The 27,757-nt window shown below is 43.2% G+C and overlaps 1 protein-coding gene across 2 annotated transcripts; it reads left to right on the top strand.

Moving 5' to 3' along the window:
- The first annotated feature begins 1,181 nt into the window (after positions 1–1,181).
- On the top strand, positions 1,182–26,398 carry fgfr1a (fibroblast growth factor receptor 1a). 2 transcript variants are annotated; one of them, XM_056418385.1, is made up of 18 exons: positions 1,182–1,824; positions 6,123–6,303; positions 11,212–11,454; positions 11,801–11,890; positions 12,959–13,131; positions 15,753–15,876; positions 16,753–16,943; positions 18,253–18,397; positions 20,408–20,598; positions 21,015–21,160; positions 21,548–21,669; positions 22,325–22,435; positions 23,065–23,255; positions 23,417–23,539; positions 23,624–23,694; positions 23,802–23,939; positions 24,838–24,943; positions 25,048–26,398. In XM_056418385.1, exons 2-18 carry the CDS (start codon positions 6,150–6,152, stop codon positions 25,222–25,224), a joined length of 2,496 nt encoding a protein of 831 aa, XP_056274360.1. In that variant the 5' UTR covers positions 1,182–1,824; positions 6,123–6,149; the 3' UTR covers positions 25,225–26,398. The 2 variants fall into 2 exon arrangements, with proteins under 2 accessions (XP_056274360.1, XP_056274359.1); XM_056418384.1 differs by lacking the exon at positions 18,253–18,397 and adding an exon at positions 17,387–17,537.
- Positions 26,399–27,757: the final 1,359 nt, after the last annotated feature.

The following is a 27,757-nucleotide window of genomic DNA, read 5'->3' as shown; positions in this document are numbered from 1 at the left end:
ATTTGAAATGATGCTGCTGTTTCAAATGCCGCCAAAGACATATGATCTATACACCAGCACAACAAATATATTATAGTTGCCTTGAACGGGAAGTTGTTGAAAGTGCATTGATATTAATGTTGGTTATCAGAATTCTTAATCCTAAAAAAAACGAATACCCCTCCTCTGAGACACACTCATAGTATTGCCCGCTAGTCAGTACACATCTGTTTTCAATGATAACCCCTTTGTCTTGTCATGTCTACCATCAGCTCTCTTGCTGTTAACGCAACTGTTCAAAGAACAATGTGCTTTTGGAGATTTTAGTTACATTCTTCACGAAGAGCTCAACAAACATATTGTTGTTCTTTTATGACTTTTCACATGGATGCCAGAGTGTCCGAATTAAAAGTATGTATCATATTTCTTTACATGTTTGAGTTGTGATGAGGACTGAGGTTGTAGGTTGAAAGGTGAGTTTAGGTGGTTTATATCCACTATGGTAGTTGGGTTGCAAAGGAGCTTTATAACTATTTATAGACGCAGTATGTAGTCTTCAATCCGATAATGCAAAGAGCTCGGTGTGGAGAGTTGGTGGAGCTCTGGTGCCGTGGATGGCAGGGGGAGCCAGGTTTCAACCAGCCCGTGCAACCCTGCTTCAAGGTGGAAAGTAGCATCCTGAAGAATGTTGGACTTCCGGTTTTACCTTCAAAATAAAAGCCACAAGGGGGGGGGGACAACATTTTGTGTGTAACTAAACAACAAAAATAACTTTGAAACAAATAAGGAGTGGATATTGTTTTGTAAAATAAAAGTTTGCATTGCAATATGGTGCAGGTGTACAATATGTCCAGGTGATTTGAAAGACAATTGTTTTTTTCTTCTTCATAGAAATACATGTGTGCTGTTCATGGAGCAGGTAACACAATAAAAGTTATGTTTGCTCTCCATTTTGATGTTATGGTGGGTTTCTGTTTTATTTGTAATAAACGTATCCCCCACGTTAATATTCCCCAGTCATTTCCGCTCTAATCAATCAGTGTTCAGCCTTTTTATGCATTTATTAAGCCTACTTCATTCTGGCCATTTTATTTATAGATGCCGAGGTTGCTTTTATTTTCTAGTAAGACCGGAAGTCGTTATTGTCCCTGCGTGTGCCTTGACAATGGTCCGGAGGATGCGCATACTCTCAGATTTAAGGGGGGAGGTTTGGAGCAGCCCGGACTCTCGTTGTTTAACAGCATTTCTCTGCCAGGAATCGTCAAAATACTTTCTAGGATTCATTTAAGTTCCACTCATTTCTAGACATATAATACCAAAACGACATTTCGTTTGCATATAGTGTGTTAAGAGTGAGTTGAACAACTTTGGAATACAGTTTTCGGAGGTGAGGCGACTTCATTTCATCGCGAGCGAAACGTTTTGGGATAAAAGGACCAACGTTACCCAGAACCACCGCAGAGGCGGCCCGCACGTACTTTCTTCGGACTCGGTTCACGTTAGCGCGGTGAGATAGACGGAGGTCGTCGCAAAGTAAATCAGGGAAACGTGAAACTAAAATCGTAACACTATTTAGGAAATATTTGTTCCGCTCCTTTTTGGTTTTTGGAGTGGGCGACGCACGTCTCCCCCCCCTCTCTTTCTCTCTCTCTTTCTCGCACAAGTTGTGCAAAAAATATGCACAAACGTGTTCGGAAAACGTTGATAGCGTGGAGTTAGTGAGTTAATTGACGGGCAGCACATTGACGTCTGGATATACTTTTATTCGGGAAGTTTCTCTGCATCCACTCCGGAGTCTTCCTCACCGGACCAACGCTGGCTGCTCCACAGCCCCCCGCCAGTAAGGTGAGCTGCTACCCCTCCACTCTGATTTATACAACGTTACGTTTCCGCGCCAAGGCGTTTGGATATTGTTCGTCACTTTTATTGACTTCTACTTTTTATTGATAGCCCCTTTGTGTCCTACTTTGAATTGTGGTTCTTAAATCCATATGGAGTTATGTTATTTCTGAAATGCAACCACCTGTTTTGTTTGTGAAAATATGTCTGAGGCCCGTGGATGAGCACGATGGAGTGTGTGTGTGTGTGTGCGGGGGGGTCTTTACGTCTGCATGTGGCTCTCCTTGATACCTTGGTGTCTGCTTCATCGTGCTAACACCTCACGTCTCCTCCATGCTGGAACCTGAAGGGGACACAAGGCCCGAACGCTGCCTGCAGTCCTGCAAACAACTCCTCCGGTTGTCCAGGCGCCTTTTCGATCGGATTAGATCATTCCTTTCCTTGAATAAGACTAAATAACATGAGTGAAATACACAAAAGCACATGTGTAAAACTTCACGTGATTGCGCTATTCCTGTTTTTTGTTTGGCTGAATGGATCTGTCTCACTTTTCTGAACTTCTTTTATGTCTAGTGATTTGTGTCTGCAGGTAGCTTTATTTGTGTGTGTTTTTAAAAAATATCTGCAAAAACGATCCAGGTCCTTGTCACACACATGCCTCCTTGGTCACGTCTTTAGCCCTGTAAGGTTTACGTCACAAGCTCAAAAACACACAGAATTACATTCGCATCATTTCGATTTTTCTTTCAAACCATGGGACCAATTAACTTTGAATTGCAGGGAAGTAACCTCTTAAGATGCTCGGAGACAGCAATCATTACCACATCTGTCATGAAGTCTGTGTCTGGAGGGGCCAGCCTGATGGAGGATAAAGCCCTACATGTTCTGATGTAAAGGGAGCGGGAGAAGATGTGTGGTTTACAAAAGCAGCTTGTGCACGAGGAGGAACAAAGTGTTTCTCCCTAACCATAAGAAGTGAGGAATAGTCATTCATGCCCTTTAATTTAATAGGGTTCCCTCTTTACACACCGTTGTTGTGACTGAGATTGTATTTTTATAATAACTACATCTATAAAGAAACATGGCATTACATTAAATGTTTGCCTGCAACCTTTATTACTTTTACTAGTAAGTATATTTTAGTCCGTGATCCTTCAGATTTGTATAAAAGTAGTTCTCAAGATGTGTCGGCTTTAGTTTGATTGTGTGGATTTAGAATGTTTTTGGCTAATTTCTTTTCCATACAACATATTCTGCGCATGTTGGTAACATCTCCAGGGTTCAAGCCATGTGTCCCAGTTCAACCTCCCTCGAGAAAAACACACACATAGTTCACGCATACTGAAAAGGACTGAGTCTACCTTTTTTTTTTTTTTTAAAGCACTTTAAGCGTCGCCCCCAAATGGCTCAGTCTCGGATGGCTTGACATTGATTGTCTTTACATTTGAGTGTAATCTTCATGACACCTGATCTCCCTCCATGGCACTCCGGTGGCACATCACTGATTTGGTTTGTGAGGCTGCAAAGAAAAGCCCAGAAGTTTCTGTTTTTGTGAAAACAGTCGCCTGGGGAGACGGTCCGATGCTCTTATGACCGCGGAGCTGCAGCCGTGTGCAGACTGGCCTGTTGCTGGCCGGGAGTGCAGAGATCACTGGGGAGGGGGCTCCATCATCTGGGAGCTGAGGAATTTTATGCATGGTTGGCATGGAACAGTAATTATGGTGCGGGCCACGATATGGCTAAAGCCTGTAACTTTTGTCTTTTTATAATGAGAGCCGCTAAATATGTCTTGCATGTTCTAATCTGTTTACTTTAATCCCTTTTTTATAAGCCAGATTTGGTGTGAAGTGTTGCCCTCTCGCAGACACGCTTCGATACGCAGCAAAAATGTCCTCTTCCTTTTCTAAAGCTGCTCTTTATTTTCTGACCAGTCACACTGTTCAGTAGCTAGGTGGAAACTTCTGGGCCCCTTGTTTTGACTTTTTAAATAATGAGCAACAAAACTCATGATGTATTTTCATGCCTCGCCAACAATTATACCAACAAGTATTAGTAATAATGACTATCTAAAATAATAAGGTTAGGAAGTGGGAAGCAAGAGGGCTTTAAAGAGAAATGTACCACCAGATCCATGGAGTGGTCTTGGTTTTTCAATTTGAGGGAAGCTAACCGACACCATTTAATAATAGTTCTGTGAGCTCATGGTGTGAGATGTGTTGGTGTGTAATTTGTCTTACTTTCAACCCCTGTGTCATTTCTGCATATCTGAATGATTTGGGTGGTTCAATATTATTGGCAAGGATCCTTCAACTTCTGGTTGAGTGTTACAAAATATATGTCCTAAGGCAGTATATTTATACTAGTGAGCAATACTGTAAGATAAGGCCAGGAGGCACCAACATTATTTTATTAGGAAACCCCCCAAAAAATGACATAGTAACTGCAGCCCAACAGATGCTGGATTTCTGAGACTAAATACTAATATTGATATTTGACAAAACAAACATCGATCTTGATACAGATCCTTTTACATTTTTTAAAGAATTGTGACTCATAGCTCTGCTCTATAGGTCATTTTGCAGATAAAAAAACAATGTAATGGTTAAATGACCTTATCTGCTGACATTTTTATGAAACCAGGCCGACTAATTCAATATATCTATGGAACAATTAGATAATAGTGGCTCTGACAATTTATCAATTGAGCTCTTATAGTAACTCTAAATAAAAACAACACTGCACATATATCAATCGGGCAAACTGGGGGGTCAAATGTATACAAAGATGTAGCCTATACTTCTTGTGCACTGTAATTAATGTAACTACTAATATCTATGATTAGCCAATATCGACCAATGTGTTCTCAATGACTCAAGATGAGTGTGTGTGTGTGTGTGTGGCTAGTTAAACACACTGTGTGTTTAACGCTGGCTCCCGAAGCAGCAGAAGATGACAAAGTGTTGCTTCATACTTTTGAAGACGCTGCTTCCTCTTCTCTCAATTATTGACGGTTGTCATAGTGACGAGGGCCGAGGGACCGCGGCCGGCCGCTCTCCGCGGTTCCTTCTGTCTGGCAGCAGAAGCACTTTCTTGGCGTGTTCCCAAACACTGAGTCACCGCTTACGGCGCCGCCATGACCACGCTTCTTTATCCCCCTCGGACCCCCTGACGCATCTCAGCTGCTGGAACACTGGCGCTTTCTCCGAAAGTGAAATTGAATTGGTTCTGAGGAGAACACGATGAGTGTTTCAGCGAGGAACACTCGCACAAGGCTTTAGCTCTTGATAAAAACCACAGCTGCATCTGACCATGACTTTGTGAGGACGTAAACCCAGTTGGGGTTTCTTTGACCCAGATGTGCCGCCGCCGCTGTTCGACATAGTTGATGATGATATTTTGGACACTTTTCTTACTTAATTGATTTGTAGGGGCTTCACTGATGAGGCTTTGTTTGACGTTTCCTGACATCTCATGGGAGCAAATGGTTGTGTGTGGGCGTTGAATTTGGGCTCTGGGACCAAAACCAACTGTTAGGTGATAGATCTCTCAGCGTGGAAATGATGGCCCGGCGTTCTCTCTCTCTACAAGGGTGTCGCATAACAGGCTGTAGGTCTTTATTTTTTTTTTTTTGGTCTTAAACCAATTCCTCAAGGGGGGTTTAGGGGCAAGTGTTAATCTCTATGGCCAGATGCTGCAGAGGTTATGATGTAAGCATATGTGCATGTGAGGGTCACCCAATAGTACTGAGCCTCATTTTGGATGGTATCGTACATTCTTGAACAGAAAAACATGAATATATTCCTGGCGTTACTACAGTCTTTACAAGTTCATACTTCAGTTAATTTGAAGTCTTGAGAATATCTGATTCCCAAGAGCTGAGCAAGAAGTATCCAGTGTTTGTTTGTTTTGAGCTATCGGAGCGAGATTCTTATCAGTGTTCTTGTACAAGCCGGCCTAAATGCTCAAGTCCCTACCTTGAACCATGTGGACATACAGAATATGCTCTTCTTTTTTGACCAGTGAGGAATTTCCATGTGAACCCGAAATATAGATTGCCATTTGTGAAACCCAACAAAAAAAGTACATTATTTCCTAATTATTTCAGTTTGAAGAGCCAAAAACAGATTTTTCATTCTTGCATACCAACGTTTAGTTTCCTCTAAGAAAAACGCTTTCTTGATGACAAACCCTGAACTGATTTTCACTAACACTTTTTCTTCCTCCATAACAACACTTTGAAAGTATGAGGCTTGCTCACGTGGCCATGCATTGATGTGTTTTTATTACTCTCTGTTTGTTTTTAGTTGAGCACTGTGAATGACCCACTGCTGATGCCCCAACGGCCTGAATGGAGTTCCAGTCGCAGAGCAGCCAGCAGTCGTAGCTCCCTAAGCAGGATGCTGATGAGGCCAAGCATACTTCTGTGTCTGGTTCTATTCTCCCAAGTTCTGAGGACCCAGAGCCGGCCTGCCAACACCGACGAAGGTAAGACGGCTTGATCCCGTGAAGCTTCTCAGACTTCATTTGTACACTTTCTACTCCTGGGGGCAGTATTTTTTAATATCATGCAACCGTTTGAAGTTATTAAGTCTGACTTATCTCGACTCTTGCCTTGAGAAACAGTCCATTGATAATCAGAGCTTTGTTCTTTGTAAAGGAATGTAATCCTAACGCACTCCAGGCCTTGGTGAAGTCTGTCCTTTGTAGGGTCAGTGTTTCCCCCACCACCCCCATTCGCCCGAGTCTGATGTTTGAGTGCAATTTACTGTGTCAGATGTGGCACAACTGTTTTTCTGACTATTATAAACACTGTTTCTGCCTTTCCTGGCTAACTAAACCAACTCATGGGAAATGGGTTTAATTTTAATTTTACTATTTTACAGACTGAAGTTTTGGTTTAATGATTTTATTTAGTTCTTGAATTGGACCGTGCGTCTCTTCGAGTTCCTGTAAAGAATTGAGGCCAGTCTGGCTGCTCCACAAGATACGTTCCGGAAAGGGGAACGATGCACTGAAATCAAATCCTTAAAAATGTGTCTCTTGGATCCAGTCCAGCGGTGTAATGGCTGCCCGGACTTGTGGGTAGATGGGTTTGGATGTTTACACTTTGCAGTCGGAAGTGGGGAGCAGCAAAATAATATGATAAAGCTCAACATTATAATTAGAGTAATTAAGCAAGAGGGTCTCTCTTGGGCTATAAGGCCTAAAATAAACTTTGTGCGGCAGTCTTTAAGCCAACAGTGGGACAGGGAGGAGTAAATGACTCCCATCTGTAGCCTCAGGGCAGCCCCACTACCTAGCAGGCCATGCTCTTCTCCTCCTTTTGTAATGAAAAGGTATTTGTTGTCACCGAGAGAGGAGTTAACTGCCAGGGAAACTATAAATTAGCCTGTTTCTTTTTGAGAGAAGTAAGGAAATGCTACTTTGAGCCCTCCCTTATCCCCGAGGATAGGGTTCCAGTGGAGAATGTTTGTCTTCTAAGGTGAGCCATACATTTCCATGAGGGTGGGGGAAGTCCGCTGCATTTACGCTCCACCCAGCTCTTAATCACCAAATGGCCAGGTACTATCTCCTATCTATGCGCCTCTGTGCTGTTTCTCCTGCTCCCCCACTGACTTCTTGCCTGGGAATGCTTCGCTTCCCCCGCTTCCCTGCTGGGTGACGGACGGCTTCAGCTGTCGACAAACAAGCCCAGCAGAAGCATTTGGTCGCATTCCTTTTGTCTTGTTATATGGAAATGGTCATGTTTTATGCATGGTTCTTTGTTTGTCTTTGGGACTTTTGGTTTTCTGTGCCCATAAGAAAAGAATATCCTCAAATTAATTTCATAAATATTTTTTTAGGGGCCACGTGGATAACCATTCAAATGATTACGGCCCTTTTCTTTAGGTTTTCCTTGATTGGATAATTCACAGCAACTTGTGTTTTGTCATCATCACTTCAATGTCAGTACGTCGTTTTAGATGTGACAGTGAAATGTCCGAATGTTATTTACATGGCGTTCCCACAGGATTAGTTGACTCTCAGTCGAGGTAGATGAGCGTTGACCCCTCAGTTGAGGGCTCTTAAAATCTAGAGCTGCCACAGTTTTAAATGACTCTTCAGACCGTGATGGAGGCCCAGAGGAGCTCGACTCTGTGGACACAACAAGTGAACTGACATAAGGATAACACCAGATTCATTTAGGTTTCTCCTTGTCAGCATTTATTTTCTATTATCGTTATAGTTCAATTTAGCTCAACTCTCATGCTTTATCGTTTTGTACAAACAAATTGCAAGACGGAAAAATAAGAAAACCCTTTTGACGAAGGTGTTTTTTCTGTTGGAAATGTCGACATCAATGCACAAAGCTACGTTAATTAGAATTTTAAAATGGTGCTTCATGAATACAACTTTGATATGCCATTCAAAACAGTAGCTACAATTTAAGATGAAAAGACAAAAACACTCTGACAAAAGAATAAAGCAATTTCATGCAAAGATAAAGGTTGTATTACAACACAATGAATATCATTATAGGAGCAATAATTCATTTTTGTGGTCAATTCTTCCACGTACTTCAGAAATGACACGACTGCCCAGGCAAGATTGTGTTGACCACATTTGTTCATGATGGATGTTAATGATAATTATTCTAAATATTCAGATGTCAAATTTGTAAATTTAATATTTCCTGGAGTGCTGTTTTTAAAAATGGCTTCACAACAATGCATTGGCTTAGAAACTATAACATGTTTTATATCACTTAGTCGTAGAAATCTAGGTCAGTGGTAAGAATCTGTTCAGAAAGCTGAGTACTTTCGTCCATGTTGCAACATGTCTCCGCAAACCTTTTTAATGGTATTTTCCTGTGCGTGTGTGTGCGTGTGTGTGTCAGACAAACCTGCAAACCAGGTCAACATGAAGTTCCATTCTTTTAACACGCCCTGATTTAGCTGCGTTAGTCAATAAAGCCATAATGTAAGGCTAAATGTAGCTGAATTCATTTGAATGACACAGTAATTCTTGTAGCTCCTATGTGTTAATCCATGCTGATTGTCAGAGGCTCATTTAGGAATGAAAGGGTCCTTTACTGGAGTGCTTTCAGCAAGGACACTCGCTTAGTGTATTTTTGTTGGGCTTGCTAATAGGCATTGTCCTTTTCTTTTACTTCCTGCCCGTCCTGCCTTTTGTCTATCAAACCCCTCTACATGCCGGCCACCTCTTCACTCTGGGGTTGTCAAATCGACGGAGAAAACTTGCCATCGCCATTTTCCTCTGTTTGCTTCCGCCGAGCCTCGACAGTCTGACTTTACTGCATTCAACCATCGCTCCAGTGAGAGCAGGAAATCCCAGAAGTCGTTCACGCGGCATATTGCTTCCTATTTGCTAGCCAGAGTAGGTCCCCTAGACTGGGCTCACTTTTCTTTTTAGTTAGTCTTGAGTTTACAGACTTGTGTGCTTTTGTAATAGTTTAAAACCTCTCAATGATTTCACAAAAAGAGCCTTTCATGACTTATGCCATTAGGTTGATTTTAAACAACGTCAATCAATTTTTCCAAATGGATGGTAGAACACATTCCAGATGGGTGGCTTTCTGAAAATAGGGTCCTTAATCCATTTTAATCCAATCATAGCAGCAGGAGGATTAAACGAGATGAAATGAAAAGAAATACAAGTGTGCTGCTACTTGTTAGTATCAAATGAATTAATCAGAAAAATAGTAGTGCCCTGTTTTTTTTGTGGGACTATTGTGTAATATCTAACTCTAGTTCTGAGTTGTCACAGGAGCACAAAGGGTCTGGACTGTGGCAACAAGCAAACTTTACAGCTTTTATGGTCACTTTATGATGTCTGCGGACAGATTAACAGCTGGGATGTTGACACAGTCTTATCAGTGGCATCTCTATTTAGAGGGCAGGGACAGACGCATAATGGGCCCCACACACGGCGCACAGACGTTAGGTTTGAGGCCGCGTCCGGGTTGCATCGCTGCAGTCATCACTAGATGCCTCTTCTGCTCTCCCCCCCGTTTGGTTTTGTTTTTGAGGAGAAAGTTGATTCCCTCGCCCCCCGGCCCCCTTTCCTGCTGGGATTAAGGGCCTGTCAGACATATGTGATCCAGGAAATACCTTTACTAGGCCCAAGTGGGGTCACCATAGCAACTAGCACTAGAACCTGCCGCTGCAGGCCCTCTCTCGCTCGCTCCCGTGCACATGCTCACTGGCTCGCACTCCCTGCTCCCTCTTCCCCTTTATTGTTTGGAGGTCTTTGTTGTGAGGGTGGGAGGGATTAGTCAGGTTTGCTGATGCTGAGTTTACGCTGTATGGATGTTGTTCCTGTTCTGGGGAAGTGTGTTTTACAAACACGGTGCCCTTTGGGAACATTTCAGAACGGTCTCATGTTGATGGATCGCTTAACGCTATGACACTTCATTATGTTGCTATATATATATATATAGAGTAAATTGACTCAGATTGGACATGATAGTGCTTACTTTGTGGTGCTACCTGGCTAAAACAACTATGTAAACGAGAGCTGACGTGACTAGTTGATTAATCAATTAGTTGGTGGACAAAAGATAAATCTGCAACTATTTCATTATCATTTGAGTCATTTTTTTGAGTCATATTTCTGGTTTCCAACTCCTCGACTGGGAGGATTTGCCGCTTGTGCATGAAACCCTGTTATTTGTCACTATTTTCTCACATTTGATATTAATTGGTAACTGCTGATGAATTGATATTGAAAATCATGGGTAGCTGCAGCCCTCATGGACACTACATCCGTCCGCTGATTGAAACATGGATGTGTAATCTCGAGCAAGAATGTCTAGCAAGTTGGCCCGTGACGATCTCTACCTCTTTGTGAGGAGACAAACACCACCGTCGTGATGGACAACGTGTCGGCGTAATTGGGTTACCCCCTCCCCCTCGTGGACTAGGTAGTCATTAAGAACAGGGGGGCTCAGGTGTCCTGCTCCATGACATCTCCCCCTCTTCAATCCTCTAATTGAATTTCACCTTCCTTTCCCAAGTAGCTCCTTGCCAGCCTGACGATGGGGCCGAAACTAATTTTGGATATGATTTTAATATGAGGGAGAGGTTCAGCGGGCAGTTTGCTGGGAGGAAATCGTGGAAGGACTTTTCTGATCTTCTCCTCTTGCACCATGTCGATTTTAAGTTATTTTTGATGCGTCGACACCAAAGATACCCCCCCCCGCCCGCCGTGTTTTGCGTGAGCCCTCTGATCACACTTATTTAGTCATGTATTGTGCATTTGTCATATTAGCTAGTGCTTTTCTTTTCAGCTTTGTGTGCGCTCAAGGAACCATCTGTTTTTATAATTAGGCTACGTAGGGTGAGTTTAAATTAAGTACAGAGCTGTCATTAAAACTTCTGTTTTCCTTGGTAGTCTCTGTGGAAACGCAAGCGGAGCTGTTCACCCTCTATCTCGGGGATCGTCTGGATCTGAGTTGCTCCGCCAAGGACTCTCCCCATGCTGTCAACTGGACCAAAGACCACGGCGCGGTGGTGGATGGAGAACACACGCACATCCGCAGCGGCCAGCTGGAGATCGAGACGGTGGAGCTGACGGACTCCGGTCTGTACGCGTGCGCCACCTTCGGCAACCACAGCGTCTACTTCAACGTCACAGGTGAAGTAACACAAGCGGAACAAGAGCAGCCGCTGTGGTTTTGTTGTTCTTTATTTTCTCTGCAGCTGCATATTCACATTATTTTACTCTTCGTGTAAAAGTAAATCGTTCTGATAATGGTCATGCAAATTACTCTTTAAAAAAAAGAAATTATATCTAATCATTAAACCTTTTTAGATTTTATTTGAGGCAAGTAAAGCGCATACTGACCCCTGTCTTCAGTCTTTATGGGCGTTCTCAAAGATTGTGTCCCTACGTTGTGTTTTCTTTCTCTTTTGTCTTTAACATGTTGTATCACTCACTGTGGATAAGTACAATTGGAACTGTCCCCTCTGTGTTTCACTAGTTGACACCCTGGCCTCATCTGAGGATGATGATGAAGATGAAGAGTCTTCATCCGAAGAGGCCAAACTGTTAGGCAGCCAAAAACTGCTGCGTAAGTGTGCAGCGGATCTCTTCAAGTTACTAAAGCTGCTGTGAGAAGTGGTCATAACTCGCTTGCCCAGAGTCACAGGGTTATGAATAATTGGATTAGTTCAATGCTTTATTATTCAATTATGGGTCCGACGTGTGTGTGTTGGTCACACTGGTTGAATTGTTTCACCCTTAATCAGAGGGTTTTCACTCTCGGGTTACAACCTTTGCATGAGGAATGTCTCTGCTGTGACTAATCGTGGTTAACCTTAGAAGTCATCCAATTCGTCTATATCGTAATTCAGACACTCCGGCTTTATCAGCTGGCTCTCACTGCCCACTCTGCCCACAAAGCATGCCGACCTTCAGTTTGTACTCTGACTTCCTGAGCTTTATCTCGCCCTTACCCACCCGGCAACATTACGTTACTTAACCGAGGACATTTTGAAGCTAAAGCATCTTAAAAAAGTTGTTTTTTTATTTGTTTATTACTATCTTCCCCCGTCCTGTAGAACAAGACGTGTGACTATAGTTTAGAAATCTTTGGGTCAACGTGCATCAAGTAATCAATCAGTTTTTCTGGGTTGCTGTGGCAGCATGCAAAATAAAATAGTCTCTTAGGGTATAAGCCCAGCCACACGACAAATTAAACCTATTTCAGCCACGTATACAGCAATTTCATTTTTATTCGTCACATCTGGAGTATCCAAAGCTGATGATATGACCGCAGAGTTAGAGAAAAATTATATCACAGCGGCGAGGTGCTGCATATCCAGTGTGAATCGCTCTTGGTCTGGCTCCTCCCCCGGGGCCAATTGGCCTTCGGAAACCCCCCCAGGAGCCATTTCCCCAGACGACGCAGCTCCCAGGGTCACAGAATACCCCTCCACCAAGATACGGTGGTGATTCTCAGACAGGGTCATTAAGTAATGTTGTCTATAGAAGGTAACTTGAGGTTTAGGGTCCTTAAAATGAGTTTTCAGCTTTCGTGTTGATTTTCCTCGAGTTTTAGAAAATACAGTGTGTTTTTGCATCTATCTTTACCAAAGTTGTATGTGTTACTTATCTGTGTTTTTGTCTTATTCTTTAGCAATGGCTCCACAATGGGCTCATCCAGAAAAAATGGAGAAAAAGCTTCACGCTGTCCCAGCCAGTAAGACGGTGAAGTTTCGATGTCAGGCCAGCGGCAACCCAACACCCACCCTGAAATGGTACAAGAATGGCAAGGAGTTCAAGAGAGACCATCGCATTGGAGGCTTCAAGGTTAATCATTTTAATGTATCTTTTAAACATTTGTTTCCCCTCAGCTTCTTCTGAAGGACACTACACCCTCTTTAGCTTTACTTATTGAATCTCTCCAAGCTCATTAACTACTAGTCGAGGTGCGTCAGTGAGCTCATCTCCACATTAGATCGCCACCACCTCCCCTGGATTAAGAAATGCATCCTGCAAGTAAAAAACAGAGGCACGTTTTACATTTCACCTGAAAACAATACAAGATGAAACTTGATGCCACGAAAAGGAACCTTGAGCCATAGTGATAATACCTCCAGGTGGACAACCCTAGCCACGCGTTTGGGTGAAGGATAACATTGGCTGTCCTCATTCTGGAAATCAGTGCGTCGTCTTTTCTGTAATTACATCCACGCAGCAGTAAATCTACCGTGATATTTGAGCCTCAGTTATACTCCCAAACAGACACGTACACAGACTGCTGCTGGCTTCACGGACGCACAGTAGTTCTGTTCATACTTGGCTTGGAGGATGCGTTTCACACGTGTGCAGTAGATTGCTCTGCTACCACTTGTTGCTCAATGGCAGTCGCAACAAAGTTGCCAGTATGCGGATGTCCGCACAGACCCCACAGGTACATCCTCTGATGAGACAACTTGCGACACACAAACCTGCATGTGCTTCCTTGTTCCTTGCTACTGTATCCGTCTTTGTCAACATCTTCCCAATTCCAGTCGAGCTTTATTCAAATGTGATGCTAACGGCTTATAATAACATGTGAGATTCTAAAAGCTGATCAGACGGATGTGGACCGGATTTATTATATGCCACAGTTTACAGTAAATGGCATTAATGACCACTTAGAGCCCTATAACAGATCTGTTTTTATGATTGTCTGAGCTTTAATGCCATCTATCATTTCCTGTTGGGCAAAATGAAACCATTGCATTTATCCACAATCTAATCAACCGTCATATAATATGATCATTATGTTTTGGGGGTCTGGATAACTATTCTGCTTTTTGTACCTTTTGTGACATTGACTGATCTGTGAATAGTTGCGTTCAGTTGCAGTTGACAGGTGTGGGATGTATGTGCACTAAGAGATGGGGTTCTTACGGTCATGGAAAACCTGGAAAAGTCATGGAATTTTAAAATGGTTATTTCCAGGCCTGGAAAAGTTCTTGAAAAAAATTAAATCACAATCATGGAAATTTGGATTAAAGTCCTGGAAAAGTCATGGAAATCCATTGGTGAAAATGTGTATGAACCCTGAAGAGAGAGCCTTCCTCCTTCCCTGCATCTGCCCTTTGCATCACGGTGTAGGCCAGTCCAGCCTTGTCTCGTGCAGGCTTAGCCCGTCTCCATCCCCAGCTGGGACACATTTAGGAGTTTCCTCAGAGCTGCCTGCCTCCTTCCTCGAGCCCCCAACCAGCCAGGCAGCACACTTGACCATCTGGCTGCTGTTTTTTTTCTCTTTTCCCAGTTACGGTGCAAAGGTCTGCGAAAGCGACCGGGGACGTCTCTCGTATCCCTCCCACACTCTTGCTTTTATGGCCGGGCTTCTATTGTTCATATCGTCTGCATGGAGACGTGCAGGAGGGAGGGAATAATGTCGACCACATGTATATGAAGCCAAGCACAACACATCTGGCAGCAGGCAGCTGGACTCCCTCATCATGTTTTTAGCTAAATGAGGGAAACTGTATGGCTCAGTATGTGTATATGCATGTTTGATGTTGCCATTGCCTTAGAGCTCCGTTGGTTAATCACACACTGCCGGTCTTGGCAGATTTATGGAAGAAAAACTACAACATGTCTCGGAAAAAAGAGCCAGACGTCAGTTCGCACTAATAAGACGGGTTGGGGCAGATGTATATCAAAACATTTACATATTTCCTTTGTTCTTTGTTTGGTTAGACAAAGATCCGCTGTTTAACATTGGGTGGTGTCACAGGAAGAGGGAGTAGTGTGTTATCTTCTTAGTTTACATCATTGACCTTGTTAGCCGAGGCTTTGGAATAAATAAATAAATGATTTACGACATTTCATGTGGGAAGAACGCAGAAAAATGCAAACGTTCTTTAGTTTATATTTTCTGCTGTTAAACGCAGCACTGCAGTCTCGCTCCATGTTGCAATGATTGGGTTCCTACTTGGCTTTGATGGTAAATGCACTTATTTATATGGCGCCTTTCTGGTCTTCCAACCACTCAAAGTGCTTTACATGCCAACATTGCCCCCCCCCCCCACACCACACACACACACACATACACGTTCATACTTGATGGCAGAGGCTGATACAAGGGACTACCAGCGCCAGATTCTAATCTAATCATTCTCACAACATTTGCACAGCCTTCAGGAGCTATTTGGGGTGCAAGATCTTGCCCAAAGACTCTTCTACATGCACACTGGAGAAGCTGATTCTACAATTATAAAAGCTATTAAGTGCTTATGCTTACCAATTTACATCGTGGAAAGGAACTACATTTGTCAGAAATCCGTAGCCACAAACAAAAAAACAAAAAATTGAAGTCTGAAAATGCGTATTGGCCAATAAAATACAACACATTTCACGATGAGCCGAAGTTTTATCTGGACTTTTTCATGCCTGCCACTGTAACCTTTTGTTTTTCCCCAAATGCTTAGGTCCGTGACCATGTCTGGACCATCATCATGGAGTCCGTGGTCCCCTCTGACAAGGGAAACTATACCTGTGTGGTGGAAAACAAGTACGGCAGCATCAACCATACCTACCAGCTCGACGTAGTCGGTAAGAGTTAACTGAAACAATGTTGTTGGTATGTTTTTAAACTATGTTTAAGCTTTATTGATCATGTTTTAATAACCTTTAATGTTCATGAGGCTCTAACGTCATGTTGGAGCAATTTCACAAATTCTGATCAACCAGTCAAATGAGATTCTTCCCTCAGAAGCACAGCGGCAGGGCCTTGTGCCGCGGGAACTGGGTCACTTTGTCACCATTTGATGAATAACGTCTGTGTTGTTGTGGCTTAATTGATGGATCCATGCGGGGGAGAGAACTCTAGGATCACTCCTCTAGGAGCTGCCTTGTGACTCGCTCTTACGCCTCTGGTTTCATAAATCATGGACCCACTTCCTCAATCACTCTTGTCCCCTGGGCTTCTCTTGACCTCAGTAGAGGCCGCCCGAGACCCTGATGAGCGTTTATTGCTTCAGTCAGGGTCGAGTTTTGTCCCAAGTATTTGCTCAGCCACCACCAGCGTCTTGGTCAGAAACGACTGGCCAGTAGAAATTCGTCCAGAATCTTAGTTTGAAAGTTTACTTTGGAGTTATCAGTCACCAAAATAGAGCTGCAATATTTAATTTGTACACTAACCGCTCCAGATCAGATAATATAACTTGCTATTGTGGCCAACTCTTAATAATTACACAAGCAGCACATAGCTGGAAAAACAGCCACTTTAGTTCTCCTGATAAGAAATTACAATCTGTATTTTTCACATTAATTCCCACATGTGAGCGTTGTAGTCGCATAATGATGTGTGAACCAGACCATTCTTTTAGCGCTGACACAGCGCTGTCGTGATAGGCCCTGCTATGCAAGTCTACGGTTTGCCAAACTTCTTCTAAACTAACATTTGTGGATGTTTTGCTTGTGTTGCAGAGCGTTCCCCCCACAGGCCAATCCTGCAGGCTGGCCTGCCAGCTAATCGCACCGCAGTGGTGGGCAGCGACGTGGAGTTTGAGTGCAAGGTGTTCAGTGACCCTCAGCCTCACATCCAGTGGCTGAAGCACATCGAGCTCAATGGAAGCCGAGTTGGTCCCGATGGGTTACCGTATGTCCGTGTCCTCAAGGTAGGAGCTTTCTCATTGATCCTGCAGAAAAAAGCCAGTATACATACCTACATACATATATATATATCATTTTAATTTTATTTCAGTTAACAAGAAAATTATATATATATATATATATTAATTTATACATTTTATTTATCTTAACAAGAACATTAAATAAAAATGATATATATATATTTATTTTGATTTATGTTAACAAGAAAATAGAGGAATTTTTAATTTAATTAAATATGCCCTCTTTTGATCTGTTTCTTTCTGAGATGGCCAATACTTCTGTTAAAGGGGTCCAAATTGCACAGTGTGCAATATATGCACTTTTATATTATTATTGTATCTCTGATTACAACCCAAACTAAATGTCTTCCTGAATTCTCTACTCTAATTTCATAATGTGTTGAGTTACGTTTCTTTCTGTGCTCTACATGAAATGTTTTTATTTCCAGCATTCTGGGGTCAATAGCTCGGACGCTCAGGTGCTGGCCCTCTACAATGTGACTGAGGAGGAGAGCGGAGAGTATATATGTAAAGTGTCCAATTATATAGGAGAGGCCAATCAGTCGGCCTGGCTGACTGTCACCCGATATGAGCCCACAGGTAACCACCACGCAGCAGCACAGGGAGGCGCTTCTAGGACCACCTGGAAAAACTAGGGCCGTATAACTCGAGACAACCTCAGCTGTTTCTCTCCTCCCTCCGTTTCTCCCTCCCTCTCTCCTGCCTCAGTGCTCCTGACTGTAAATGACGCTATGGAAAATTCCCAGCAGAACAGTTGAAAGTGTTTAGTCTCAGGTTTATGTTGGACCTGTTCTCATTCCTGCCCCATGCCTGTGCTGTGCCCTCCTAATAAGGTCCTCTCTTGCCATCTTCTATTACTTTCGCTCCCTTGCCCTTCAAAGTCCTCCTTTCACAGCTCACAGGCTCTCTCTCCCCTCCCCTTTTCTTTTTCTTCCATCTCTCCTCCTCTGAGAACCTCTCATAAGTATGAGTGAATTTGAGTGTGCCCTGTTCTGCTGTGGAGTTTTCCATGTTGCCCATCTCTTGCATGTAGAGATGAGACTGAGGTATTTGATGTGGTGATGGGGTGGCCCAATGTGGGGTCCAGAAGCGCAGAGTCAACCTAACCTGCTTCTCCACTAACAGATACTGGAGTCCCCTGCAGGGGCTCCCGGTGGTACCTTTTGGGCAGATGGTGTTGAGTCGAGGAGGAGAACGCTCCTCCATCCTTTTTTCTCTTTCAGAATCCTTTACTCATGGTTCCCTTTCCCCTCTTGGGCCTCTTATTGGGTCTGCTTCCTTTCTTATTTTCTAGACCGCTGGCCTTAACACCACGGACAAGGAAATGGAAGTCCTCCAACTGAGAAATGTGTCTTTTGATGACGCTGGGGAGTACACCTGCTTGGCGGGCAATTCTATCGGGTTCTCTCATCACTCTGCATGGTTGACCGTCTTTGAAGGTATCAGTGGTTCTGTCTCTCCTGGTTTTTTTTCCATTATTTCCCCTTTTTCAACTCCAGCCTGGCTGTCCACCTTCACATTTGACAGAAAAGTGTCTTCTCCGACGCTAGTTCTGTTGAGAAATGTGAGCGGAAGCCAGAGCGAGTTATGAGTACTGAAACTCTCCGTCTCTCTGTCCTCGGCATGGCTCCTGCTCCATCTAAACTCTCTAGATGGGAGAGTACGAGCCATGCTCTGCAGTTTCCGAAATGAAATCAGCAAGTGCCAAACAACCCAAGAGCTGTGATCCAGCACGAGGAGAAAAAAAAAATCCACAAATAGAAAAAGTAAAAACAAGACCACATAACTTGATGTATATGATGTAGAACTTGACATTGAGGGGTTGTTTGGCAGCTCTGATCATGAACTGTCTCTCTCCTTCTGCTCTTTAACTGGTGTTTGCATTGGATTTGGTGTAAAACTGATTTTCTTTGACAACTGCTTCAAATGACATGTATTCCTGATGTCATTTCCTGCTGTGATCACAGCGGCATGCTTTGATAATTGGCCCACTGCAGTGGATGTGTCCCATTCCTGAGGGTTGGAATGGGCATTTGTCCAATTATCAAGCTGCTTGTCAGTCAGCCTCTTCACACAAGTGCAGCTCACTTGTGTTGCCGGTGTTGGTCAGGGGTGGAACGGTACACGTGGGTCAGTTTGGCACCCTTGGTTTGGGATGCATTGTTCCACATGTTGTGCTTCCAGCACACATTACGTGTGAGGTATATCTCCCATTAGCAGGAGGAGGCAGAATGCCATGTCTAATATTTTTCAGGAGTAAAACTTGTTGCGATTGATAACAAGCAATTTGGTAATGGTCCGAATTTGCACTTAGAATAACTCTTTGCATAATTTGCCTCCACTCTTGAACAAGTAAAGCTGATAAATAAACATAAGTGTGCATTGAAATGCATTGTTCATTAATTCTGAAGTGTTTTTGGCAATACTCCAGACTGAGCAGTTCTATCAATTTAAATTGTTCAAGATTTTAAGAACTTATTTTGCGTAGAGCTGCATCATTCATGACCTCAACCGGATTTAAGTTGATGGGTTTAACGTTCTGTATTCTGAACCGATTTGTGAGGTGTAGCTCCTGCGCTCAACGCCACATCCCAAGCCAAGGTATGCATCGCTCTCACTGAAACATGGAACCATTACACCCCGAGAGTTGGTCTGAATAAACGTCGGTGTTTTCACTGAATGGGAGGAAAAAAACAAGATCTGAATTGGACAATTAGTTTTTTCGAGTGTTAGCCATTATTTTTAGATGTAAATATGTTTTCTAAAAAGATGCATTGTTTGTATTGCCAGCACCAACGCACCACTCGTTTAAAGTAGCTTTTGAAATGGAAGTCAGAATTGGATATTTAATTCATCAAGTCGAGCTGTAAACTACCGTAGTGAGCTCATGCTTTGTGTTCTGCTGCTTTTAGACCGACAAGTAGACATGACATGTGAATTAGGCCATTTGATGGTGTAGAAAGGATGTGTTGAAACAGTGTGTGTGTATGTGGGTGTGTGAAGTATTGATATTCTGTATGAAAGTCAGATCCTTTGCACACTGTTAAACTTTTTTTATTTGAAATTCTAATAGTCTCAATCAAAATATGTATACCCGTCTTTAAAAAAATAAAAAATAAAGTGTGCATCAAACAAATGTGTTTGCTGATTCAGAATTGGAGTCATTTGGCATTTATTCCAACTATTTCTCAGTGATTCATGAACTTATTAGCAAAATATGTACAGTGAAGCCCTGTTCTTCAAATAAGGGGCATTCAATTTATTTTGTGTCAAAGGCTCTGGTTTTTAGAGTGTCAGTTTGGTTTAATTGTGTAGTGTACTTTAAAGCATGGGTATGATTGGTGTGACTATTAGGTGTGTATATAAAGTCCGACCTACGGTGGTAGATTTATTTCATGGATGACCGCTGACCCCACCCCCCTGCATTCCACCCTTCTCCCCCGATCTAGCGGTCCCGCACTATCCTCCAGCCAACCACACCTACCTGGAGGTGGTCATCTACTGCGTGGGCTTCTTTTTCATCGCGGTCATGATTGCCATCGCAATTATCGTGAAGATTCGCACCTCCTCAAAGAAGAGTGACTTCAACAGTCAGCTGGCCGTCCACAAGCTGGCCAAAAGCATCCCGCTGCGCAGACAGGTAACAGAAAGTAGATAGGGGGTTTGGAATATTTATACCTTTTCATCTCTTCTTTCGCTCTCCATATGCCATTTGTTAAGTTTATTTGTAAGTTCAAAGCTTGACGATGTATTTGAGCTCTTTGGCTCAGCTGCTAACGGAAAACTAAAAGCATCTATTCAAAAGGCTTTCAGGTTCATTGTAGCTCCTTGAGGTCTTGTACATCAGGTAAGTCTGTGTATTCGAGGAGCATTTCTTCTCCATTTGTATGGTACATCTGACTGATTTGGGGGATTTAAAAAATATATTTTTAAAGCGCTACATTTGATCAATTACTCAAGTTTACATTTTATTCTATTCACCGTTAACTAAGTAGGCGTTTGCTGCTGGTGTCTGTTCCACGACGGGAGGAGTAATGTCAGTCTTCTTTCCCTCAGGTCTCTGTGGACTCTAGCTCCTCTATCCACTCTGGAGTGATGCTGGTCCGTCCATCGCGCCTCTCTTCCAGCGGATCTCCAATGCTGTCGGGGGTGTCTGAGTATGAACTGCCTCAGGATCCCCGCTGGGAGCTTTCCCGTGACCGGTATGTCCAGGTCAAAACCTTGAGACGGGGCACGGACATCTTTGAGGCTAGTCATGTGACCTCTTGAAAGTAAGGTTACTGGTTTGAAATGGTCCATCTACTGGAACAGGAAACAGCTGCACAGGGAGAGGGGAGAGTTTCACTCACTTATAGCGCTGATGTTAAGGTGACCTTACACAAAAGCCCCGAAACTGCACCTGAACGACTGTTGTCCAGGGAAGCCGTGAAACTCGACCGATTCGTTCTCAAATTGAACTTCACTGAAATTTAGAATCAACTTTGAAGCTTGGAAATAAAAAGGCCACAACTTCACACGCACACAATGCAGATTTGGAGTTTACCTCCCCTGACTGTTGATGACCGTCATGTTTCTTCTCGTCCTCACAGACTTGTTCTCGGGAAGCCGCTGGGCGAAGGCTGCTTCGGTCTGGTGGTGATGGGAGAGGCGCTGGGTCTCGACAAAGAGAAGCAAAACCGTGTCACCAAAGTTGCAGTCAAAATGTTGAAATGTAAGTTAGCCGTTCTCAGTCTTGTGGGTAAACCGTAGACTGATCAAGTCACCTCCAGAATTTCATATATAGACATGCATACTCAGAGCCTATGATGTGACAACCCAATATTTTTTGCAAATGTCTTTCTCAATGGCAGTCTGGGCATAGGATTAAATATCCCATTGTTAATATCTTAATTCTTTGTCAGTGCTGTAGAGCGAGATGTAAAGTACAAAGATAAAGTACAGAAACTAATAAGATCTTATGGAATACGATTGGCAGAGAGGAAATAGAGCTTAAAGAAGCCTAAAGTCAACGCTCCAGGAACACGAACACATCCAACACCAAAACGGATACTAGGAGTCATCTGCCACTGGATGTCTGCCACTTTGCAAATGGGAGAGCACAGTACATTTATGAGAACCCTTGACATCTCATATAAAACAGTCTTCAATGAACTGCACAGAGGAGTGAGGATGAAGGGAAAGTAGCGTTCATTGTCTCTTACTTTAAGTGCCTTTCCCAAGGGAGCGTTCCCCAAGCCAGCCGAACTCCACAAGAGTTTCAATGTTGCTCTATATACTTTTGTCGGATGATTATTGAGAGGGATCTTTTTCCTTTTTTTCACCAACCGAACATTGACTAATTGCCCTAATATGATTAATCCCTACAGCTGACGCCACAGAGAAGGACCTGTCGGATCTGATTTCAGAGATGGAGATGATGAAGATCATTGGGAAGCACAAGAACATCATTAATCTGCTGGGAGCCTGCACACAGGACGGTAGGACCAGACAGTCGGGGTCTGCTACTCGTCTACCCTGGCCTGCACACACTCACACACACTCTGTTGTACAGACCACACTGACCCTTGCTTTGAGCTGTGTAGAACAGCATGAATAAACTAGTCTGACACCAACTTCCGAAGATTTAATCGACACCGGCTGCTGCCATTTGCCTCCGATCATCCGTGTCAAAAAACTAAAGCAAACTAACCCCGACAGACCATGCCGTGAACACCGATCTGTTGCTTCCACACTGGAACACAAAGCTCTTTGTTCACTCCACTTTGACTGTTTTGACATAGAGTTGTATCTCGAGTAACTCATTTGTGTATTTACAGCAAGTGCCGTTATGCGTGTTTACTGCCTGTAATCCAAGGATCTCTAACTTTTCAATCTTACACATTTTTACTCATTAAGTGCAAGTAATCCAATTGATCTAAATGACCTTTTGGGAGGCTTTGTCAATGTCATCCATTACAAATCCGTCATTGGGTTCCGATGTGAGAGTCTCGGGACGGAGGATGTTATACGTGGACTGATTGTAAAGCCCTCTGAGGCGAATTTGTAATTTTAGGCTATACAAAATAAATTGATTTGAGTGGTGATTTATTCTTGTATTTGTTTTTAGGTCCTCTGTATGTGATCGTAGAGTATGCATCCAAGGGCAACTTGCGGGAGTACTTGAGAGCTCGGCGGCCACCCGGCATGGAGTACTGCTACAACCCAGACCAGGTTTCTGTGGAGAGCATGTCCATCAAAGACCTGGTGTCCTGTGCGTATCAAGTGGCCCGAGGCATGGAGTACTTGGCCTCCAAAAAGGTAACGACAAAGTCCAAGTATCCTTTCTCAACCTAGGTTGAGAGGTCAAGAAACGCTTCTCGACGCAAAATGTCAATGACTTGGAAAGTAAATATTGTCCACAGATTCGAGGAACTCTAAGGACATCGGTTCAGTGTCGTAATGTCTTGTTATTTCTACAGTGCATCCACAGAGATCTCGCCGCTCGCAATGTTTTGGTAACGGAGGACAACGTGATGAAAATAGCCGACTTTGGCCTGGCAAGAGATATCCACCACATTGATTACTACAAGAAGACCACCAATGTGAGTGTTCGTATCATTTGTTCAGCACACCGTGGAAAAGCCGCAACACTGTAGACGGCCATCACACGCTTATCTTTTCCACAGGGTCGCCTGCCTGTCAAGTGGATGGCTCCCGAAGCTCTGTTTGACCGGATATACACCCACCAAAGTGATGTGTGAGTGTCACATGTCATTGTTGTTTTCAATCCAGTCTTTATGGAAGTTGAGAACCATTTTTAGTTGTGCAGAAAATGTAGCCGCTCCCGTCCGTTTCTGTCTGCAGCTGGTCATTTGGGGTTCTGCTTTGGGAGATCTTCACCCTGGGGGGCTCTCCATATCCCGGAGTCCCAGTGGAGGAGCTGTTCAAGCTGCTGAAGGAAGGTCACCGTATGGACAAGCCCTCAACGTGCACTCATGAGCTGTAAGGAAACTCCAAACACCTCAAATCCAGCATGTTCCTCAGACAGACAGAACTCCTCATATATAAATAAGGATTTCCTTATTGGGTAAAGTAACACTAATAGGGACAGTTTGACATACAACACAGTTATGACACAGCTGCATTGTGGTAATCCTACTGCAGAAGTCCTGAGGATTGTTTTCATGCGAGTTGCAAATATATTGCGGAGTTTTTTGTTGTTTTTGGGCTTGCCTCATACTGAGCCAGATGTTGCTTCAAGAGTACAACTATTGAGGGGATGACGTGGGTTTTGATTGAAACTATATTTTTTTCCCATTTGACCGGCCAAGTGCGTCACTTTTGATTCGATTTTTTTAACGTAATTTCATTTTAAGATTAAAAACAATCTGCGAGGCTCTTGAAGCTCTGTGTTGCTGCTGCGTCTCATGCTTGGCAAAAACAGTTTGGCATTAACATTTACATTTGCCATGTTCTTGTACATCAGAAACATTCCAGGTGCTTAGCAACATAATAATGATCCCGACCATTGTTTGTGTGACGGCCAATAAAAGGACAAGCTCACACTTGAGTGAGCTCTAAATGGAACATATTGGTTTTAGACTGTCACCTTCCAGCTACCGCTGGCTGTCAGGTTTATAACCACTCACAATAATTCAACGTGAAAAATGTTTTTTTTTTATTAATAAAATGCAAGATCTTTTTTTTACATTTAGCTGACTCTTTTATCCAAAGCGACGTAGAATCATGTTCCATTCATAAACCGTAGACACAGCTAGGGAGCATTTCAAGGTTAAGTGTCTTGCTCAAAGACACATCGACTAGGGCGGGGATTGAAAGACGGACCTGCTAACCACTGACCCACAGTCGCCCCTATTTTGACATCTCTTGATCTCTGCAGGTATATGATGATGAGGGACTGCTGGCATGCTGTGCCTTCTCAAAGGCCCACGTTCAAACAGCTGTTGGAGGACTTGGATCGCTGCCTGGCCATGACATCCAACCAGGTCAGTCCTCCTCTCCTCACCATGCGATGATGCAATGAAATGTCTGTTTTGGAAGTTATATGTACAACTATATTTGTTTGTCTTTTTCCCCTTGTTGCCGACAGGAGTATTTGGAGCTGTCGGTGCCTCTGGACCAATATTCCCCCAATTACCCGGACACCCGCAGCTCCACATGCTCCTCGGGCGAGGACTCCGTCTTCTCCCACGATGCCGGAGTGGAGGAGCCCTGCCTGCCAAAGTTCCCTCCCCACTCCAACGGGGCAGCCATTAAGAAACGCTGATACCTCATCTCCATTCAGAAAAAAAACATTGACATTTCCTCCGCTCCCTGCCTCATGGGGTTGGACTCTACCCCACATTCCCAGAGATGAAGCTAAAAAACACTCGGTGCTCTGTGAGAAAGGAGCTTGGAGAGACACCTCGTAGAACTTGTTGGATCACATGGACTGAGGAGTGCAGCTGTTCCCCCGGTTCTTGGTGGTGACGATGTTGATGGGAGCCTTTGTATTAACGGGCATGGCAGTTTGGCACAATGTCGGGGGGGGGAAGCAGACTCTAACTCGTCTCTCCACTTTGGGCATTCCACAGGTCAGAAGAATGGAAAGGACTGACGATGATGATGTCAGGGTTTCGTTTGTTTCATTGTTCGTTTTATGGTTGTTTCATCAGTAGAAGGACAATATTCTGCTTTTCAGACCAAATTCAGAGAATACACGACCAACGGCCGTGCAGCACGGTGGTCCTCTACGTCATTCACCATCTTCTTGTAAATACAGTTAGAAAATTATAAATATGAATATATATTTACATTGTACTCTTATTTTTATTACCATAATTGATTTGTTTTCTTTTGTACAAGGATGCTTTTGTTTGGTCCATTTTTTATGTAGTCTGTAGGGGCAGTTGTTACATACGAATATCTCAATTGCTGAGGATTACATGGCCAGTTTTTTGTTTTTGCTGTATCACGGTTTTGATCCCCCTAAACTTAATGCATAATCATCAATGGAAAAAAATATATTGGCTTTTCTATTTTTTAACTGCAAATGCTTTTCATGACAAACCTGCAATACAGTGTAACTCAGTGTTTTGGGTTTCTCTTCATCAGAAGAGATGGATTTTTTAGAATATATGTTGTGTGTCCGTCTGTCTGAATGCTGGATCTATGTGGAAAATTGTATCTTGTCTCATTCAATGTTAATTGATTTCAAGGATGGTCCCAACTGTACATATTCCTGGTTTTATGCCATGCTTGTTAAAATCCAGAGTAATTTGATTCTGTCAACATCATGCACTTCCACTGTGCATGCCTTCCATGTGATGAACTTATCTTCTACTGTAAATGCTTTAACAGGAGTTATATTTGCTGCCATATAACTTCTGATGAAGGGTTGCGGAACACGTATGTCATCGTACAAGGTTTACATTAAATAAAATGCTATCGAAAAAACAAAATGGCAAAGCTTTCAGAGTTTGAACTCGACTCCATAAACGGATCAATAAATATCGAGATTTTCATGTTTGCGATGTAAATCATGTTTAGAGACGGAGCGATGGCCACTCAAATCCCCCCCACCCCTTTAACACGGGTTGCTGGGGGCTGATTAGATATGATAATGTGCTGCTGACATCACACCAAATGTCGGCGAACACAGAGAGCCACATCCGGCAGTAAACATGTAATTTATGGCCGTGGGAATGGCTTGGCAAGTGCTGGTGCTACACTTCCATCCATCAGCCACACCAACCTTGATGCCCGTGTCTGGCTCTGGCTTCCTGCCATTGGCTGATGCATCACCTGGATCGCAGTCTCCACGCAACAGGCTAAAATCAGCCACACAGCGCGACGAGCTCTCGACCTTTTTAAAAGCCAGCTCTTACAGCTCGGGTCAATGCAGTTAGCCTTCTGTGCATACTGTATTACAGCAGAGGAGGAGGAGCAGAGCCGTGTTTCTCTTATTCCAACAGTTGTATGAATCCAAGCTGCTGGGATTTGTACATGTCCACCAACATACTGTACACGGGTGCACAGTCACGTCTGGTTTAATGTGTACCGCCACGTTCAGATTTTGACATTACTGTTTTGGGATAAATATCATCCACTCCTGGAAACGGGGATAATAAACAGTATCATCTGTGCTGTGGTTGAGGTGATGATGAAGAGCACTATTTAAGAATAGAAAGGCTTTATAACCTGCTAATGGTGCAGAGTGAGGAGCACCGGAGGTGCAACGTGTTATCAATTTTGACAGATGGCAGGAAGAGTTTGGAAGAGGAAAGTTCATCAGCTGTCCTGCAGCATAGCGCACTGTGCTGATGGCTGTAATTTCTGAACTCGAGCAGGATACGTGTGCTTTGCTTATTTGGCTGTGATGGGGACACACAGGAAGGTGTTTATTGTCAACAGATTTGAGAATGTGACAGCACCTAATTAAATGGTTTCTAAACACAGATGAAAGCAACTGCCATATCCTGTTTTTGTCTTCTCCGATAAATTACTATCTGACGACTGTTATACTGGAATTTCAATCCCCTATCAACTCTACCCAGTAATTAGTATGACAAGCTCCAGCAACACACCTTGCTCAATGCTGGTTAGTCTAATATTGTGTGTCCCATATACATGCTCATTTTTAAAGACGTTTTACATTCTGGATGCCCATTTAAAAAATGGATTTGAAAGTATATTTTGTGGGCTAATGTCTGGATACATTTCTTAAGTTTTGCAAAATGTGGGTTACTGAAGAATCATTATTACAACTTCTGTGGGAAAAACAAAGTCAAAAATTAGGCGTACCATTAACAAACATGTAT

This window comes from Pseudoliparis swirei, chromosome 7 (genome assembly GCF_029220125.1).
Source record: "Pseudoliparis swirei isolate HS2019 ecotype Mariana Trench chromosome 7, NWPU_hadal_v1, whole genome shotgun sequence".
In the NCBI taxonomy this organism is placed as follows: Eukaryota; Metazoa; Chordata; class Actinopteri; order Perciformes; family Liparidae; genus Pseudoliparis; species Pseudoliparis swirei.
This window is presented reverse-complemented; position numbering and strand designations above follow the sequence as displayed.

Bases quoted from the DNA above. Each gene is read 5' to 3' on its own strand.
- fgfr1a (XM_056418384.1), top strand. From the start codon at position 6,150: ATGCCCCAACGGCCTGAATGGAGTTCCAGTCGCAGAGCAGCCAGCAGT. The intron at 20,599-21,014 runs GTAACAGAAAGT...TCTTTCCCTCAG, and splicing joins GCATCCCGCTGCGCAGACAG to GTCTCTGTGGACTCTAGCTC. The intron at 22,436-23,064 runs GTAGGACCAGAC...ATTTGTTTTTAG, and splicing joins GGGAGCCTGCACACAGGACG to GTCCTCTGTATGTGATCGTA.